Raw genomic sequence first — 21,081 nt, 5'->3', positions numbered from 1 at the left:
TTTTGAAGGGTTTTTTGTGTCTCTATCTCCTTCAGTTCTGCTCTGATCTTAGCTATTTCTTGTCTTCTGCTAGACTTTGAGTTTTTTTGATCTTGCTCCTCTAGCTCTTTCAGTTTTGACAATAGAGTGTCAATTTTTGATCTCTCCTTGCTTCTCATGTGGGCACTTGTTGCTATATACTTTCCTCTAGAGACCGCAACCTCCGCCTCCTGGGTTCAGGCAATTCTCCTGCCTCAACCTCCTGAGTAGCTGGGATTACAGGCACGCACCACCATGCCCAGCTAATGTTTTGTAGTTTTAGTAGAGACGGGGCTTCACCATGTTGACCAGGATGGTCTCGATCTCTTGACCTCTTGATCCACCCACCTCGGCCTCCCAAAGTGCTGGGATTACAGGCGTGAGCCAACGCGCCCAGCCTATATTTTAGTTTTGCATACTCTGATAACATCTTCCTCTTACCCCTTCTCCTACCTTTATGTAATGTAGTAAGTTAAGCTGTTCTTAGTTTTCTCAATAAAAGTTCAGCCCATGCAACTAAGAAATGGTTTACCAGGAAGAAAATTGAGATGAAGGGAAAGATAAGAATAATTGTTTGGAGCTAATTTTGTTCTTAACTTTAATTTTATCTTATTTTTTTTGGTCATTTTTATCTTATGACTTTAACTTTTTTAAAATCTTTAGTTTTATATAGAAATTAGTATGTACTTTACTCTTGGAAGATTTAGGAAAACAAAGAAAAATTCGTGTACCACTCAGACAATTTTCAACAGCATTTTTGTAAATTGCTTTTCTAGATGTATATATTTTATCATAGAAGTTTGTTGTGTCATAGGACAGTGAAAAGTTGTAGGTCTTAGTTCGGTTTGAGAAATTGGTTAAACCAGGGGTTGAGAAATTGGTTAAGCCAGAATATGAGAGAGTTGACCTGGAAACATGGGAGATGGATGTTGAGAGTGAAGTGTTTGAAATTGAGGCTCTGGACAAAGTGTAAACTTGAGAGGCTAGTGGTTGAGATAAGATGAATGATCAGAGGGAGAATGATCTGTGCAATCAGGCGTAAATAGGCTCCAAGCCTTGTAGGATAAGGAATTTAGAAGGGAGAAGAGTCTTAAGTTTAGAGAGTTCCAGCCATAAATGATATCCTTGGGGAAGAGCCAGGCAAGATGGCAAAGGCTACAAAATTCAGAGAACAGATTGAAGGAATGGTGGATTTTTGCTGAGATTATCCCATAGGTCATTTTGGTAGGATTTCAGGGCTTACGTTTTAAAATATCACAGGACAGAATTTTGATATTCTAGCATAGTTAAGAAAATACGCTACATGTGTAATCTTTAGCTGCAGTTGTAACTCCTTTAATATTGGTGGTGTTTTCAAAGATGTTTGTAATTAGTGGTGCCACATTTTAGTCTCAGCAATAAAACATGATACAACAAAGGATGTTTTTGTTTTGCCAAAAGAAGGAATAAGCAAGAAAACATTGGAGGATAAGGAGTTTGAGAGACTATTAACAACTAAAATAGCTCATTGGGCAATTAAAAAAATTAAACTGTTAATATTGGCTTATATAAATCTCCCTTTAAAAAATAATAACAGTAGAAAACAAATTAAAAAAAGAAAAAAGTAGTATCAGTATGAGGTGTGTAATACAAGGCATGCTGTCTTCACTGGTGTTCCTGTTTTCAGTTTTAGTCCAAAATACTACATAAAGAGCCTTCAGAATTTAGCCTTTATGATGTTGGTTTTCTCATGTTAAAATAGGATCCACTCCCCCCAACCCCTATAAGCTTATGGTGAAAGAAAGAATGAGATAATATATTTGCAAACTCTTGTTTTTTTGTTTTTTTTTTCTGTGATGACAATTGTTTTTTTGTTTTTTTGTTTTTTTTTCCCCATTTATTTATTTTAGGTTTTGGCAAACTCTTGTTATATTGCAGGTTAAATGTAAAATACATTCATGAAATTTCCACTAAGAGTGTAAAACACAATGGGAAATGGATCAGTAAATAATGTGTTAGTCATTATCTCTAATCAAAAGGTCAGTAATAGCTGCACATGGTGGCTTGTATCTGTAATCCTAGCACTTTCAGGAGAATTGCTTGAGGCCAGAAATTCTAAGCAACCTGGGCAGTGTTGCATGACACTGTCTCTACATTTAAAAAGTAAAAAAATTATCCAGGCGTGGTGGTGTGCACCTGTAATCCCAGATACTTGGGATGCCGAGGCAGGAGACTCACTTGAGCCTAGGAGTCTGAGACTGCAGTGAGACATGCTCTCTCATGTCTCTTTGCCATAAGTCTCCATTCCCGGCCCTGGATCTGTTTTCTGTCAAGATAGTTTTAAGCCTTTTCTAGTATTTAAAATGTATAGAATTACAAAATCTAGTCTTTTGTGCCTGTTTTCTTTTTCTTAGCGTAATACAATTTTTTTTTTTTTTTTTGGAGATTCATTATGTTGTTTTGTAAATCACAAGTTCATTTTAGACATTCCATGATATGACAATACCATATTTCACTATCCACTCATCAGTTTTTTCCTACCTTTTGCCAATTATGAATAATGGTTTTTTTGGACACATGAGTACAAAATTTTATGTGGAAATACCTCTTTGGTACATATCTAGGAGTAGAATTGCTGAGTTGTATGGCAAGTATACAGGCTAAATTTTAATAGCTACAATTTTGCGTATAGCATTCGGTGATACAGATTACTTACTTTGTGTTGGGGCAGACAAAATCTTTTATGGAAGATACTGCCCAGCAGTCTGCTTTCTCATAGAAATGAGTTGGTTATTCATTAAAACACATGCTATAAAGAAGAACTTAACCTTACCTTCTAATACATATACATGTATATATGTAAGCACATACATATATGCTGTAATATATGTATCTGTAAGCACATATTGTTACATATGTATATATGTTTACATATACGTATGCTTACATATACATACATGCTGTAATATAAAATTTCTTCTCCAGGTTTTGATAAAACTCTCAATGTTTATTAAAAGCCCAATTGTGGGGCTGGGTGTGGAGGCTCATGCCTGTAATCCCAGCACTTTGGGAGGCTGGGGCGGACGGATCAAAAGGTCAGGAGTTCAAGACCAGCCTGACCAACATGGTGAAACCCCGTCTCTACTAAAAATACAAAAATTAGGCGGGCGTGGTGGTGCACACCTGTAATCCCAGCTACTCAGGAGACTGAGTCAGGAGAATCGCTTGAACTCGGGAGGCGGAGGTTGTTGCAGTGAGCTGAGATTGCACCACTGCACTCCAGCCTGGGTGACTGAGCGAGAGTCTGTCTCAAACAAAACAAAACAAAACTCAATTGTAACAGAAACGTATGACAGATTTTTTAAGATAGACTTTATTCATTATTTTAGAAAGTCTGAATCTTCACTGTCCAATAGACTCACCTCTAGCTGTATGTGGCTATTGAGCACTTGACATATAGCTAGTATGAATTGTGAGGTAAGGTAAAATATACACTGATTTTTGAAGACTTAATATGAATAGAAGAATGTAAAATATTGCATTAACAATTTTTGTTCTGATTATATGTTGAAACGTTATTTACAATAAATATAGTAAGTTCCACACTTCACTTTTTAAACGTTGGCAAATAGAACATTTAAAATTACATATTAGGGCTGGGCACGGTGGTTAACACCTGTAATCCCAGCACTTCGGGATGCTGAGGCGGGCAGATTTCCTGAGCTCATGAGTTTGAGACCACCCTGGGCAACGTGGTGAAACCCCATTTCTATTAAAATACAAAAACTTAGCTGGGAATGCTGTAGTCCCAACTACTTGAGAGGTTGAGGCACGAGAATTGCTTGAGCTTGAGAGGCAGAGATTGCAGTGAGCCAAGATCGTGCCCTTACATTCCATCTTGGAATACAGAGTGAGACTCTTTCTCAAAAAATTAAAAGTAAAAATAAAATAAAATTACATATTGGGCTGTATTTGTAGCTCATGTTCTTTTTCTCTTGAACCAGCACTGTTAACAAACTTTCAAATGAATTTAGGCTAAGTATTTGTATTCCATTGTTTCAGGCTGTCAAAACTTGTCTTAAATTTTACATCGGCCACATTGTACAACTGCAATTTAAATTTCTGTATTTCTTGTATTAATTGTGGCAATGCAAATAAAGGCTTACTTTTATATCACACAGTGAATACTGACCATTCAATTCATTATTTTTTGCTTGGTCTTTAGAAAGCTTAGCCCTTCTGCTAGGTGTGGTGGCTCATGCCTGTAATCTCAGCACTTTGGGAAGCAGAGGTGAGCAGATCACCTGAGGTCAAGAGTTTGAGACCAGACCAACATATAGAGACACCTCCTCTCTACTAAAAATACAAAATTAGTCAGGTGTGGTGGTGCATGCCTGCAATCCCAGCTACTCGGGAGGCTGAGGCAGGAGAATCGCTTTAACTCGGGAGGCGGAGGTTGCCGTGAGCCAAGATCATGCCGAGATTGCGCCATTGCATTCCAGCCTGGACAGCAAGAGCAAAACTCCGTCTCAGAAAAATAAGAAAGAAAGATTAGCCTTTCTGACAACTATGAATGCTATTTGGCATGCGTTAATATAAAAAATTATACCTCTGAATTTATTGTGAAAACACATATAGCTTAGAATATTTACCGATATGGTCACATAACTGTAGGACAATATATAACTTTGAATGTAATTCAGTTTCATGTATCTTTTGGGAACTTGATAGTATCAAGAATGAAATTTACAGTTGCAGGAACCATTATATTTTCCTAATTATTTTTTGCATGTAAATTCTACATTTACATCTTTTCATTTATATTTTCAAATGGTAGCATAATAACCAAGATTCCATAATCTCTATGTAGAAAAAGTTTAAAAAGAAGATTGCTACTTCATCTGTGTGATATAGAAGTATCAGTACAAATTATTTTAATTAAAACCTTTAGGTTTAGATTTACTTCTACTCATTATTTTTTTGAGACAGAGTCTCTTATCACCCAGACTGGAGTGTGATGGCGCAGTTTCAGCTCACTGCAACCTCCGTCTCCTGAGTTCAAGAGATTCTCCTGCCTCAGCCTCCGGAGTAGCTGGGTTTACAGGTGCCCTCTACCACACCTGGCTAATTTTGTATTTTTGGTAGAGACAGGGTTTCTCCATGTTGGTCAGGCTAGTCTAGAACTCTCAAGACCGGCTTCTTTTATTAGGGTACTAATTCCATACATTAAGGCTCTGCGCTTGTGTCTTAGTCACCTCCTGAACGTCCCACCTCTTAATACCATCCCAATGGTAACTAGGTTTCTACATACAAATTTTAGTGGAGGACATAAACATTCAGAATATAGGAAATGTTTATAAAATAATCCCCTAAAGCTTCATATTGCACACTCTTTTCAAGTGCACATGGTATGTTCATCAATACAGACTCTATGCTGGGCCATGAAACAAGCCTAAATACGTTGAAACAGACAGAATTAATACAAGAGTATATTCTTGGACCACAGTGGAATTAAATGACAGATCAGTAACAGTGCAGGAGGCCTAGGTGGGGAGGACTTGCTTGAAGCCAAGAGTTCAAGATCAGCCTGGGTAATGTAGTAAGATCTCACTCTATAAACAGAAACATAAAGTACAGTGTCTAGAAAGAAACCCAAATACTTTTACATTAAACACGACACTTCTCAACAACTGTGGGCCAAAGTAATCATAAGGAATATTAAAAGTCATTTTGAACTGAATCATAATGAAAATAAAGCAAATTAGAATATGCCAGTTTATTGTCAACTGGAATTAGATAGAAATGTATACCTTCAAATACTTAGAATAGAATAGAAGGGAGGTTTTAAAAAAAATCATTGCCCCAAAAATCTACTTCAAGAGAGGAGAAGAGGCCGGGCGCAGTGGCTCACACCTGTAATCCCAGCACTTTGAGAGGCCAAAGCGGTGGGTCTCCTTCATTTCTATAGCTTCTTTCTCACCCGTACCTTTACTCCTACATTTGCCTTTTTAAAGAAAAAAAAAAAAAAAAAAAAAAAGGAAAGGTGGAGGTGAATATGTCAGAGAACTAACAAGGCTGTTCTTCTGTATCTTGTAAGGAAATAGGATCTGGGAACCAATTTGTGCCATGATAATGGGGTATAAGTGTAGTAACCTCTGGCCCACAGCATGTTAGGATATAGCGTCTATGTTTTAGATTGTTGTCTCATTCTTCTCCTCTTTATTCCCAAAGGCACTCAAGATTTAGACTGTATGGTGTAATCTTGGTATAATATCTCTCTCTCTCTCTCTCTCTCTCTCTCTCTCTCTCTCTCTCTCTCTCTCTGTGTGTGTGTGTGTGTGTGTGTATCATCATTGCCTTTGGGGAAAGAGAGTGGCATGTTTTTTAAAAAATCATGCTCATTCTCCCTCCTGTACTTTTATATAAAATTCTCTACTTACACATTTAGTTTGTTTTTAATTAGCGTAAAATTTACTTAATTTTTAACAGTTTATAAATTAGGACAGGCTGGGTGCAGTGGCTCATGCCTGTAATTCCAGCACTTTGGGAGGCTCAGGTGGGCGGATCACCTGAGGTCAGGAATTTGAGACCAGCCTGGCTAACATGGTGAAACCACGTCTCTATTAAAAATACAAAAATTAGCTGGGCATGGTGGCAGACACCTGTAATCCCAGCTACTTGGGAGGCTCAGTCAGGAGAATTGCTTGAACCTAGGAGGCAGAGGTTGCAATAAGCCAAGATGGTACCATTCCACTCCATCCTGGCTAAGAGTAAGACTTTGTCTCAAAAAATTAAAAAAAAAATAAATAAATAAAAATAAATAAATTAGGACAAATGCAGTCATGTAACCATTGCCACAGTTAAACTATGGAACAGTGCAATCACTCCCCTACAAAATTACTTTTGCTACCATTTCTTTGTAGCCAGACCTTCAGATGTCTTTGTCTTAACCCTGAACAACTATGTAGTTTGTTAGATTTTCTTGTCTAATTTTTGTATTTTTAGTAGAGACAGGGTTTCACCATGTTGGCAAGGCTGGTCTCAAACTCCTGACCTCAGGTGATGTGCCCCCCTCCGCCCCCCAGAGTGCTGGGATTGAGCCATCACAGGTGTGAGCCACCACACCTGGACTCCATTGCAGTCTAATAATATTTGCTTTATACATCTGGATCCTCTGCTGTTTGGTACACATATGTTTAGAATTGTTATAGTTTCTTGCTGAATCAATCTCTTTATATAGTTACCTTCTTTGTCTCTTTTTACTGCTTTGACTTAAAATCTGATTAATTATAGCTACTTCTCCCCACTTTTAGTTTCTATTTCATCGAGTGTCTTTTGTATTCCTTTTCTTTCAGTCTATATGCACATTTATAAGAGAGATGAGTTTCTTGTGGACAGCATATAGTTGTGCCATTATTTTAAATCATTTCAACTGGTCTGTATCTTTTATATGGACACTTTAACCTGTTTACAATCAGGATTATTATTAACATGTGAGGGTTTATTCCTGTGATTTTATTAATTATTTTCTGATTGTTTTGTATTGTCGTTGTTCCTTTCTCTATTCTTAACATTGTGTTTGATATTTTCTATAGTGGTATCTTTTGAGGCTTTTTGTTTGTATTTGCTCTACTAGTGGGGTTTATATTCTGCGTGTTTTCATGATGATAGATATAATTATTTCCCCAGTATCAGACTCCTTTAAGCATTTCTTGTAGATCTGGTCTAGTGATGATGAATTTTCTTGCTTTTACTTGTTTGGGAAATAGTTTATTTCCCCTTCATTTATGAAGGATAAAATTGCTTGGTATATTATTTTGGCTGACTTTTTTTTTCCCTCCTTCAGCTTTTCGTTTGTGAACATAGTGTATCTATTTAAGACTTAAGTTTCCTTGATCAGTGTATTGTAGTTTTCACCATATATACACTGAAAACATTTTTTAATATTTCTTCATTTGTTTTTACTTTTTATTATCTTAAAATACTACTGTTCACATCAGGATCTAGATTATGCTGAGTTATACAAACCTATATATATATATATATTTGTGTGTGTGTGTGTGTGTGTGTGTATGAATATGAATATATATTTGAGGTGGAGTCTCTGTCACCCAGACTGGAGTGCAGTGGCACGATATTGGCTCACTGCAACCTCCAGGGTTCAAGCAATTCTCCTGCCTCAGCCTCCTGAGTAGCTGGGATTACAGATGCATGCCACCATGCCCAGCTAATTTTTATGTTTTTAGGAGAGATGGGGGTTTCACCATGTTGGTCAGGCTTGTCTTGAACTCCTGACCTTGTGATCTATCTGCCTTAGCCTCTCAAAGTGCTGAGATTACAGGTCTGAGCCACCACACCCAGCTAAGTATATATACATTTTTTATCGTTGTTTGCTTTATTGCACTTAGCAGATGCAGAATTGTTTTAAACAAATTTGAGGTTTTATGATAGGTGCAATGGCATGCACCTGTAATCCCAGTTACTTGGGAGGTTAAGGTGAGAGGATTGCTTGAGGCGAGGAGTTTGAGACTAGCCTGAGCAATATAGCAAGACCCCATGTCTGAAATAAATTTAAAAAGAAAGTAGTAGCCAGGACATGGTAACACGTGCCTATAGTCCCAGAAGCTTGGGAGGCCATGATGGGGGGATTGATTGAGCCCAGGAGTTGGAGGCTGCAGAGAGCTATCTTACACTATACTCCAGCCTGGGTGGCAGAGCAAGACCCTATCTCTTAAAAAAACAAACAAAAAAGCCAAGGGTCAGGGCAGCAAACGTGTGGTATTTGTGACAACTTTGCATCTCTTAAGTCTGTCGGTTTCATTTTTCTAACCACATGTGGAAAAATGTCTTCATTTTAATAATTATAGCAATATTTCAAACATTATTATTATTACATCTCTTATGTTGATATAATCCAGTGATCTTTGATGTTAGTATTGTAATTGTTTTGGGGCACCAGAAGCCACACGCATATAAGAAGGCAAACTTAATCCGTTAATGCTGTGTGTGTTCTGACTGCTCCACTAACCATCCATTCCCCTGTCTCTTCCTCTCTTCTTGGACCTCCCTATTCCTTGAGACGCAAGAGTATTGAAATTAGTGTAATTAAGAATCCTATAGTGGCCTTTATGTTTTCAAGTGAAAGGAATAGTCACACATCTCTAACTTGAAATCAAAAAGCTAGAAATGATTAAGGTTAGTGAGGAAGGCATGTCAAAGCCAAGACAGCAAAAAGCTAGGCCTGTAGCACCACACAGTCTATTGCCAAAGAACAACTTTTGAAGGAAATTAAAAGTGCTACTCCACAGGGATAAGAAAATGAAACATTGTTATTGTTGATACGGAGAAATCTTAATACACAGGCTGACTCTCTTGTTAGGGGCTAAAATAATGGGTGACTTTTTGTTAAAGTCAGTGCTTATTGACCATTCCAGAAATCCTAGGGCCCTTAAGAATTATTTTAAATCTACTCTGCAGGTGCTCTGTAAATGGAACAGCAAAGCCTGGATGAGAACACATCTGTTTATAGCAGGTTTTTCTAAATATTTTAAGCCCACTGTTAAAATACACTATTCAAAGAAAAATATTCCTTTCAAAGTATTACTGCTCATTGACAGTACCTCTGTTTGCCCAAAAGCTCTGACAGAGATTAATGTTTTCACGCCTGCAAGTACAAGTTATTTTCTGCAGCCCATGGATTAAGGAATAATTTTGATTTTCAAGCTTATTATTTAAGAAATACATTTTGTAAAGCTTTATCTGCCAGAGGTCTTGATTCCTCCGATGGATATGGACAAAGTAAATTGAAAACCTTTTGGAAAGGATTCATTATTCTAGATGCCATTTGATATTCATTTGCCATTAAGAATATTCATGATTTATGGGAGGAGGTCAAAGTATCAACATCCAGGTGTTAAAGACTTTCATGGGGGAAGTCACTGCAGATGTGGTAGATATATCAAGAGATTTCAAATTAAAACTAGAGCCTGAAGATGTGACTGAATTGCTGTAATCTCATGATTGAACTTGAGTGAATGAAGCATTGTTTCTTACGGATGCTCAAAGAACATAGTTTTTTGAGATAGAACTGAATACTACATAACCTTTGGTGATAATGGAGCCTCACCTTGTGAGAGATTGACTCCAGTTTCAAACGAGGTTCAGCTGTGAGTAAAATGGCCAACAGTATTGCATGCCCTAGGGAAATGTTTCATGAAGGGAAGAATTAGTAGATGTGGGGAACTTTATTGTCTTATTTTAAGAAATTGTCACAAATACCCCTCCTTCAGCTACAACCACCCCGAGCAGTCAGCAGCCAAAAACACTGAGTCAGTACTCTTTATTGGCAAAAAAATACAAGGACTCACTGAAGGTCCAGATGATTGTTACCATTTTTTAGCACAAAAACATAAAAGTTCAGGTGTGTAAATTGTTTTTTATTTTTATATTTTGACACTGGGTTTCGCTCTGTCACCTAGGCTGGAGTTCAGTGGCGTGATCATGGCTCACTGCAGCCTCAACCTCCCTGGCTGAAACCACCCTCCCATTTCAGCCTCCTGAGTATCTGGGACCATAGACACATGCCACCATGGCTGGGTAATCTTTTCATTTTTGTAAAGACGAGGTCTTACTGTGTTGCCTGAGCTGGTCTTGAACTCCTGAGTTTAAGTGATCCTCCAGCCTCAGCCTTCCAAAGTCGGGATGGGGATTACAGGCAGGAGGTACCTCAGTCATCTAAATTGTTATTTAGTCATTATGCCATTATACATTTAATACATTGAAAATATAATTTTGTATGCAGTGGGAAATCAACAAATTTATGTGACTTGCTTTATTATAATATTTGGTTTCTTTCACATTGATCTCATTGGAAAACCAAAAAACTAATGTGATTCACTTTATTTTGATATTCATTTGCTATATTGCAGCAGTCTGAAACCAAACTTGCAATACCTCTGAGGTTTGCTTGTAGAGTATTGCCTAATGCTAATCTGAAACATCTTCTTCAAACTTTTATATAGCTGATATTTTTACTGTATATATCCAAGTAAACATGTGAAAAAACATATTTTTCCTACAAATGTAACATTGCATATAAAGATTGTGGATTACTTAGAAGTTCTAAAATTAAAAAGTGTCAGCTGGAATTATAATTTAGACTAAAATAATTCTTAGTTCTAATATTCTTACATTGATATATATAATTTTAATAATATAGGTCTCCAAGTAACCAGAATACATTTTCCACTTTGAAGCAATCAGCTACGTGCAAGAAAAGGAAACATTCTTCTAGTAACTAATAATGCTTAAAGAGTTCAAGGGTGGCCAGGCATGTTGGTTCACGCCTGTAATCCCAGCACTTTGGGAGGCCGAGGCGGGCAGATCACGAGGTCAAGAGATTGAGACCATCCTGGCCAACATAGTGAAATCCCGTCTCTACTAAAAAAAAAAAGAAAGAAAAAAAAAATACAAAAATTAGCTGGGCATGGTGGCACGCGTCTGTAGTCCCAGCTACTCGGGAGGCTGAGGCAGGAGAATTGCTTAACCCCGGGAGGCAGAGGTTGCAGCGAGCCGAGATCACACCACTGCAACCAGCCTGGTACCTGGCGACAGAACGAGACTCTGTCTCAAAAAAAAAGAGTTCAAGGGTTAGATTAATTTAAATTTGTAAAATAGTAGAAATGGAATTGCATGACTGTTGATTTTTCTTCTTGCAAATGGTTCCTCTGACAGTCTGATAGCTCTTTTTTTGTTTGTTTGTTTTTGAGATAGGGTCTCGCTCTGTCACCCAGACTGGTTTTGGACTACTGGGCTCAAGCAGTTCTCCCTCTTTGGCCTCCCAAAGTGCTGGAATTATAGGCGTGAGCCACTATATCCAGCTGATAGCTCTTCTTTTAATGCTTAGTATTATACTTAGACAAAACTGCCAGCATGTTGACATCTGTTGTAGAAAACATGTATACTACCTAGAGATGGGAGGCCGAGGCAGGAGAATGGCTTGAATCCAGGTGGCGGAGGTTGCAGTGAGTCAGGATTGTGCTACTGCACTCCAGCCTGGGTGACAGAGCAAGACTCTATCTTGGGGGGAAAAATGATTCTTAAATATTTGGCTAAGTATTTACCCACTTGTCCACTATAAAATAGTTATTTTTGTTTTTCTTTTGAAGTAATTGTTTTTAGTGGATTATTTTGCTTGACCTTTTTCTCACATCATCTTAATTGTTATAATAATAATCACTACCCATGGCTGTTAACTTCACACACACACACACACACACACACACACACACACACACACACACACGTGTATATGTGAATGATCATTGTTCCCTAAACTCCCAGTTTTCATAGTGATTGGCTCCAATGTTCTGTTAGAAATATTTACCGAATGAAATGTTACTTTTTTTCTAGATAATTATGAGCACAGTGATTTATTGCTGGATACATCTGCTGTATTTAAAATCTTTGGTTTTTGCCGGACGCGGTGGCGTGTGCCTGTAGTCCCAGCTACTCGTGAGGCTGAGGTGGGAGGATCGCTTGAGCCCAGGATTTCTGGGCTGTAGTGCGCTATGCCAATCGGGTTTCTGCACTAAGTTCGGCATCAATATGGTGACCTCCCGGGAGCGGGGGACCACCAGGTTGCCTAAGGAGGGGTGAACCAGCCCAGGTTGTAAATGAAGCAAGTCAAAACTCCCATGCTGATCAGTAGTGGGATCGCGCCTGTGAATGTCCACTGCACTCCAGCCTGGGCAACATAGCAAGACCCTGTCTCTAAAAAATAAATAAATAAATAAAATTTTTGGGTTTTGCAAGTTAGTCATTTAATTGTACTTGAGATGTGTTTTGCTCAGTGCTGATTATCTGAAACTGTATCAGGAGCTTTAGTTTGCTGCAACAACTGCCATTCTAGAGATGCAAAAAATTTAAGGGCATACTAATTCCTTTTTTTTTTTTTTTGAGACAGATCTTCACTCTGTCACCTAGGCTGGAGTGCAGTGCTGTGATCTCGGCTCACTGCAACCTCCGCCTACCAGGTTCAGCCTTGAAGGTTCTGACCTCCCTGGATAAGCCACCTGAGTAGCTGGGATTACAGGCATGTGCCACCACACCCAGCTAATGTTTTTTGTATTTTTAGTAGCGACAGGGTTTCACCATGTTGCCCAGTCTGGTCTCGAACTCCTGACCTCAAGTGATCCGCCCACCTTGGCCTCCCAAAGTGCTGGGATTACAGGTGTGAGCCACCAGAGAAAGCGTACTGATTCTTGCCCTCAAGGACCCTTTGGTCTAGTTAGTAAGATGAAATTAAGCAGACAGAAGGACCCAACATAGGGGAATGAGAAAGGAGTTAATATTAAGTTACTGTATAATTAACTAAAAATGCATGAACTGGCAGTTTGTAAACTAATGGAAAGAAACTACTCCCCACCATTCCTCACCCCACATAAACACTCATACACAGTAAGGGTAAGTTAGTTTCTTATTCAGTCCAGCCTGATAAAAAATTTTATCTGTGTTGGTATAGGCAGTCCACTATGGGCACTGTGTATCTCTGCACTTTCTTGCTGGATGTGTTAGAATACAAGACTCTAACTGCTCTTAGCCTGGATCATTTCTCAAAGTTGTGTGTGTAGTGAGCAGCCAGCTGTGAGGGATTAAGTAATAACCTCCCCTAAACAAAGAGCAGACTCTCTTGCATTTACTATCTAAGTGGTGAGTTCCACTCCCTTCTCTTCTGTAAGATAACTTATTATGTGCTCAGGTTTCCATTCTGGCCCTTTGCATCCTTCCCATGGGACTTAACAGTCATGAGAAGCTGGCACAAGCATCATGATGATACTCTGATTGTTGGTTTTGCTCTAACTTATGAAGTGCCAGGAGTCTTAACGTTTTCTGCCAGAATCTGTGAAACAGTAACGTGTATGTGATATGTGTGTGTGTGTGTGTGTTTAGTTGTCTGTATATAATTCCAAACCCTTCACTGTTCTTGATAATCTCATATCTGAAGATGAGTTGGCTATACAGCAAAGGGGAAGAAGCAGAACTTGTTAGAAACATTGGGGACAAAAAAAAAAAAGTGTCTTTTTTGTCCCCAGTGTTTCTAACAAGTTCTGAAAACTGCTAGTAGCACTGTTTATGCAATATAAAGTGGATTTGGAAAGCTCGCTTCATGCTGAAAACTTTAGTGCTTTGTGTTTGGAAAAATGTACATTGATTTATATCTTTAGGAAAGTGTCAACAAACCTCTTGGTTCTTTAGGTTGTTTTTTTTTTTTTTTCAAATAGAAAAACTTGTATTTACTTAGAAGGCATTCAGAATGTCAACAAAACAGCTGCAATTTTTTTTTTTTTTTGCAATTACAGAGTAGTATTCAGTTAATAGAACAATTATTTCATATAGGCTGCATCAGAGACAACTGAAGATGAAAAAGTTACCATCCCCATATGTAACTAATTTGTGCTGTTCACCAACAAGAACCTGCTTTAAATTTCCATGCCAATTTACAACCCCCATACTGTACCAGGCAAGGTTAGTGGCTATTGAAAATACCACCAGGATAGGGCTATCTAAAGACACATTTGGTAGTCTGTTAACTATACAAAAAAAAAGACACAGTTTAAAAACAAATTTTAAACAGCCTTACATTTCAGTTTTTTTATTTAAAAGGAGTAAGTTGTGTACAGAGAGGTTAAATGCTTTATAGACAAGAAAAATAAACTTCGCCAGAACCAACTTATTCATCAGCATCATCTTCCTCTTCATCCTCTTCATCTTCCTTATCTTCCTCCTCTTCCTTCTTTTTCTTGCTTTTTTCAGCCTTGACAACTCCATTTTTTGCTGCGTCAGGCTTTCCTTTAGCTCGATATGCAGCAATATCCTTTTTGTATTTTTCCTTCAGCTTCGCAGCCTTCTTTTCATAAGGCTGCTTGTCATCTGCAGCATTGTTATTCCACATCTCTCCCAGTTTCTTCGCAACATTACCAATGGACAGGCCAGGATTTCCTCCTTTGATTTTTTGACAATACTCAGAGCAGAACAGGAAAAAGGCCAAAGAAGGCCTCTTGGTTGCATTGGGATCCTTGAACTTCTTTTTTGTCTCCCCTTTAGAAGGAATATAGGTTTTCCTTTCCCTTCAGCAGACATGGTCTTCCACCTCTCTGAGCACTTCTTAGAAAACTCTGAGAAGTTGACTGAAGCATCTGGGTAGTGCTTCTTATGCTCGTCCCGACAAGTTTGCACAAAAAATGGATATGATGACATTTTGCCTCTCAGTTTCTTAGGATCTCCTTTGCCCATGTTTAGTTATTTTTCCTCAGCGAGGCACAGAGTCGCCCAGTGCCCATCCAGCTCTCACTTGCCTCGGTGCTGTCTCTATGGAGCTCAATGTACTGCAATGGCTGTGAGATCGGGAGCCAGACACAGCTCGGCTCTTAAGGTTTTTAACTAAAATATTTTCTCAGCATTACCATATCATTGTCCGTGAAGGAAAAGCAAAATTAGTGTGCAGGTTTTCCTGAGAACTGTCTCTGTTGCAGTTTTCTAGGGTTTACCGGAGCTCTTATACCAAAATTTAGTATGTAAATGAGAGAACAGATTTCAAGTACTGGAGAAATTGGTATAGTTTGAAACTTTTGCATAATATCAGCTGGACCTCAGCTCAACCCCTTAAGGATGAGTTTTATTAGAAAAAGGGAACTGTTTTGTTGGCTTCTTCCTTGACTTGGATTTCTTCACTGACTTGGTATGGATAGCTAACTAGAGACAGATGTCAACTCCTTGACCAGGGCATGTTTCTCTTTCCCCATTCTAATACATCAGCTTTAATGGATATCTTTAGTGGATATTCTAATAGATAAGTCTTTTTTGTTGTTGTTTTTGAAGCAAGCTTCTTAGTGTGCATCAGAACAAACACCACCAGTCAGACTTACGTTTTACCAGGTTGCTTCCTTTTTTTGTTGTTTTTTTTCTTTTTTTTTTTTTTTTNTTTTTTTTGAGACGGAGTTTCACTCCTGTTGCCCAGGCTGGAGTGCAGTGGCATGATCTCCACCCTCTGGGGTTCAAGCAATTCTGCTGCCTCAGACTCCTGCGTACCTGGGACTATAGGCGCTTGCCACCACACCCAGCCAGTTTTTTGTATTTTTAGTAGAGACGGGGTTTCACTATGTTGGCCAGGCTGGTCTCGAACTCCTGACCTAAGGCGATCCACCTGCCTCAGCTTCCCAAAGCGCTGGGATTACAGGCCTGAGCCACTGTGCCCGGCCTGCTTCCATTTTTAAAAGACCATGATTGAGTCCAAGAGTAGGGGGATTTTTAATGTTAATTGAAAACTTTATATGTATGCAGTTCTGTACTGCGCACTAAAAATAAATGAAAGCACAGCTCTACCTTAAGTGAGTTTACATGCATAATTTAAAGATATTTTGATTATACTTAAAAATATAGGATGGTAGGCCAGGTGAGGTGGCTCATGCTTATAATCCCAGCACTTTCGGAGGCCAAGGCGGGTGGATCACAAGATCAGGAGTTGGAGACCAGTCTGGACAACATGGTGAAACCCCATCTCTACTAAAAATACAAAAAGTAGCTGGATGTGGTGTCAGGCACCTGTAATCCCAGCTACTTGGGAGGCGGAGTCAGGAGAATTGCTTGACCCTGGGAGCTGGAGGTTGCAGTGAGCCAGGATAGCGCCACTGTACTTCAGCCTGGGTAACAGAGCTAGACTCCATCTTAAAAATTAAAAAAAAAAAAAAATATATATATATATATATACATATATATATGTATATGTATGTGTGTATATAGGTACATATATATAGACAGAGAAGATGCTATTTGCTTATATACTAATACAGTGTAAGCTATGACAAATAATTGAAGTAGAAGTTCAAAGCTAAGTTGGAGTTGAAGTAGGGGGATATAAACATCATTGAAGAACTTGAGCTGGGCCATAAGAGCAACCATGATTCAAGTAAGTGGAAACGGAAAGCCTTCAGCTATAAGAGAGCAGAAGATGGAAAGTCTTCAGCTATAAGATGGCAGAATGAGGATAAAAATATAAGCAATGAGAAGACTGCTTCGAACGTAACTAATAAGTTGGAAAGACAATTCTATGAAAAGCTAATCTGGGGAATGAATGCAAAAGAATGAAAGTAGGGGTGGAGGAAAAGGTCGAATGATTGAATGACCTGTAAGAGTCGGTTTCAGTTTTCCAAATTATGACATGCTTGTCTTGTTCCCATCTTAGAGGAAATGCGTTTGATTTTTTACTGTTGTGTATGATGTTAGCAGTGGGTTTTTCATATTGACCTTTTTATATTTAGATATTTTCCTTCTGTTCCTAGTTTGTTGGGTGTTTTTAATCATGAAAAGCTGTGGAATTTGGCCAGATGCTTTTTCTGCATCATTAAAGATGATTTTTTTTCTTTATTCTGTTAATGTGTGGTATATTATATTAATTGAATTTCATATATTGAGCCATGTTTATACCATTGGCTACCTTTGAAAGTAATGTTTTATTAGAATAAAGTCAAGCTTAATTGTTTACATATTGTCTATGGTTGTCTGTCTGTGGCAGAGACAGAAGTAATTATGATAGAAGCCATCTGGTTTGCAAAATCTGAAATACTGTTTACTCTTTAAAGACATTTTCTAACCCCTGCTTCTAGAATCATCAATATAAACATCATTATTAGTGTACATTTAGAAGATAATGAACCAGTCTTTACTAATCAACACTCTGTAAATTGCCTTTCTCAATATAGTTATGGTTTATCTCCCTGTCATAAGTAAGGGACATAATCTGATTAAGGAAAGTTAAATGATGGTTTTATGAAAAAGTTAAGTTAAATAATTAATTTGTTAATTAATTCTCTGGTTATTTGAAGAGTTTTATTTAAGAAAAATAAACAGGAAGTAATGTTCTTTCTAATTCAAGTTCATAGCTTATATTTTGAAATGTTATACTCATTAACCAACCTCTTTTCATCTGCCCCCTTCACCCATCCTAGCCTCTGATAATCATCGTTCTACCCTCTATCTCCATGAGATCCACTTTTTGTTTGTTTTTTAAGTAGACAAGATCTCACTCTGTCACCTGGGCTGTAGTACAGTGGCACGATCATCGCACACTGTAGCAATCATAGCTCACTGAAGCCTCAAATTCCTGGGGTCAAGTGATCTTCCTGTTTCAGCTTCCTGAGTAGCTGTGACTACAGGCATGTGCCATTATGTCCAGCTAAGTTTTTTACTTTTCTCTTTTGTTAGAGTCAGGATCTCACTATGTTGTCAAGGCTGGTCTTGAAGTCCTGGGCTCAGGTGATCCTCCCATCTCTTGCCTCTCAAAGTGCTGGGATTACAGACATGAGCCACCATTCTGGGCCAAGATCCAAATTTTTGGCTCTTACATATGAGTGTGAACATGTGATGTCTGTCTTTCTGTACCTTGCTTATTTCATATAACATAATTACCTCCAGTTTCATTCATACTGCTGCAGATGACAATATTTCATTCTTTTTTATGGCCTAATTGTATTCTATTGTATATATATATATACCACATTTTCTTTGTCCATTCCTATGTTGATAGATACTTAGGTCAATTCCATATCCTGGTTATTGGGAATAGTGTTGCAATAAACAATGATGTGCAGCTATCTCTTCAATATATGTTCCTTTCTTGTGGTTATTTACCCAGCAGTGGGATTACCAGATCTTATGGTAGATCTACTTTTAGTTTTTTGAGGAACTTCTATACTGTTTTCCATATTGGATGTACTAAGTTACATTCCCACCAACAGTGTACTAGAGTTCCCTTTTCTGCTTTCTACAATTAGAAGGAGTGTTAGTGTTTGATAGCACAGTATGGTAACTATAGTTATCAGTAATTTATTGTATTTTTCAAAACAGCTAGAAGAGAGGATTTGAAATGTTTCTATCACAAATAAAAAATAAATATTTGAGATGGTGGATATTCTAATTACCCTGATTTGATCATTACACATCGTGTGCATGTATCAAGATACCATATGTACCCCATAAATATGTACAATTATTATATGTCAGTGAAAAAAGATACACCACTCTTTTATTTTGCTTATTGAATTTTGTGTTTTTGTTTTCGTAGGTGTATGTGGAATTTGATGATCTTGAATGGGATAAACGAGAGTGGGTTAAAGTTTATGAAGATTTTTCAACTTTCTTGGTGGAATACCACTTAATCTGGGCCAAAAGGAATGACCCTAGCCAGACTCAGGGATCAAAGAGCAAACAGATTCAGTGGCCTGCATTGGTAAGATCTATTCCTGTTTCATTAAGCATTTTTATTTGTTTGTTAAAAACAAAAAACAGTAACAAAACAATGGCCAGGTATGGTGACTGATGCCTATAAAACTAGCACTTTGGGAGGCTGAGGCAGGATGATTGCTTCAAGCTAGGAGTTGGAGATCAGCTTAGGCAAAAAGGGAGACCCCATCTTTACCCCTACCCAAAAAAAATTAGCTGGGTGTGTTGGCACATACCTGTAGTCTCAGCTACTTGGAAGGCTGAGATGGGAGGATCACTTGAGCCCAAGACCAAGACTATGTGAGTTACTGTCACGCCACTGTACTCCAGCTGGGGTGACAGGGAGACCCCATCTCTAAAAACAAATAAATAAATAAAAATTTAAGACCAAGAATTGAATAAAAGTTTAGATTCATCTTAGTGATTTATAAGTTGATATTTCTGAAGAGTTTCTGACGTATCTGGTGGAGATTTCAAAATACTGCCTTCATTTTGTTAAAACAGCTTTATATGTCTTTTTATTAGTATTCTGTCAGCTTATGTAGTTCATAAATAAGTTTATAAATTGAATGAAAGTCACCTGAGAGATAGTTGACTGTATGTCATGTGGAACAACTTTGCTGAATGAAACTTTGTTAAGTAGAAGATGGAACACAGTGTATTAAAACATTTAATAATGAGTAATTCTTCTTGATTTGTTAATCAATAAGTCATTGTGGGTGATAGAGGTTTAATGTGTAATTATATATTCAATTAATGGATTAAATTACTTCTTATCAGGATATGTTTCATTTGAGAAAATATAATTTTCAGCAAATTCCCTGGTAGTTTGAAGAGTTTTATTTAAGGAAAAAAAAAAAACAAAAAAAACAAAACAGGAAGTAAACAAGGTCATTAAATTGTATTAAGAAAAGAGCCATATTCATTTAAACATTGTTATCACTTTTTTCTGGCAGAACATCTAGCATGTAACAAATTTGCAATATTTATAAAGTTTTCTTCTTAGGATACTATCAAAGAAATACTTAAAAAGCCACTGAAACATTATTGCAGATATTTAGCATAACTAATGAGTTAGGGTAGTTTCTTTTAAAGTTTTAAACAGTATTGAAAGATTAAAATAACACCTGTCTGACCTGTAGTTTTGATGGGAAACTTTGCATAGTAAACTAAAGAAGATAATTTTATCCATAGTAGGGTTTAAAAAGTATTTAATGAGTATGTTGAATTCTTCATGTAAAAACTTTAAACCATTACTAGCATTAGTTTAATTTTATAGACCTTAACCCAAAAACTGGATAAAATTTTATAATTATGAATAATTATAACATATTGGTGAATTTTATATGAGAATTCTCAAAAGCAGGAAACAGTAGCATCAAGAGGATGAAAAACTATATGTCAGTATCATAGTTAAAAAAATTAGTAAAACTTTAGAAAAGCTTTGCCCTTTCTTGAAGGCAGTTAAGATTGAGGTGAATTTCTGCTTTGTATTCATAAAATACTGATTTTAGAGAGAATTTTAAAATTCATACTGGGAAATACTGTTTAATGATAATTCTGTCATAATTTTTCAAAGTTGTTTCTGTTGAAAACCTTTTAGCCTTGAAATTAGGCCTACTTAAATAATCACCAACTTTTTAAAAAAAAATTTTATCTTAGACCAAAAAATGTATGTGGTGAAAAATTTGAAAAACGCTGTGGTATAAAAGTAATAAAAAATTATCATCTTTAGTCCTATCACTAAGAGATAAACTGTATATATTGTATATATGGTAATATATATATAATTTTTGATTTTTTTTT

At 37.3% G+C, this 21,081-nt stretch overlaps 1 protein-coding gene and 1 pseudogene across 2 annotated transcripts in view; one reads left to right on the top strand and one right to left on the bottom strand.

Annotated features, from left to right (window-relative positions):
* The window catches only part of JMJD1C (jumonji domain containing 1C), a 287,926-nt gene that overhangs the window by 63,307 nt on the left and 203,538 nt on the right, over window positions 1-21,081 (top strand). Inside the window, exon 2 of the mRNA XM_017512974.2 lies at window positions 19,118-19,282. Within this exon, the coding sequence (XP_017368463.2) occupies window positions 19,118-19,282 (165 nt within the window). The remainder of the gene's footprint in view (window positions 1-19,117; window positions 19,283-21,081) is intronic.
* On the bottom strand, window positions 14,274-15,422 carry LOC119468728 (annotated as a pseudogene). Its single transcript, XR_005197490.1, has one exon. The product of XR_005197490.1 is annotated as a high mobility group protein B1-like (transcript).

Source organism: Cebus imitator, unplaced genomic scaffold (assembly GCF_001604975.1).
Source record: "Cebus imitator isolate Cc_AM_T3 unplaced genomic scaffold, Cebus_imitator-1.0 Scaffold484, whole genome shotgun sequence".
In the NCBI taxonomy this organism is placed as follows: Eukaryota; Metazoa; Chordata; class Mammalia; order Primates; family Cebidae; genus Cebus; species Cebus imitator.
Note: the sequence above shows the minus strand (reverse complement) of the source record. Positions and strands in the feature narration are given on the sequence as shown.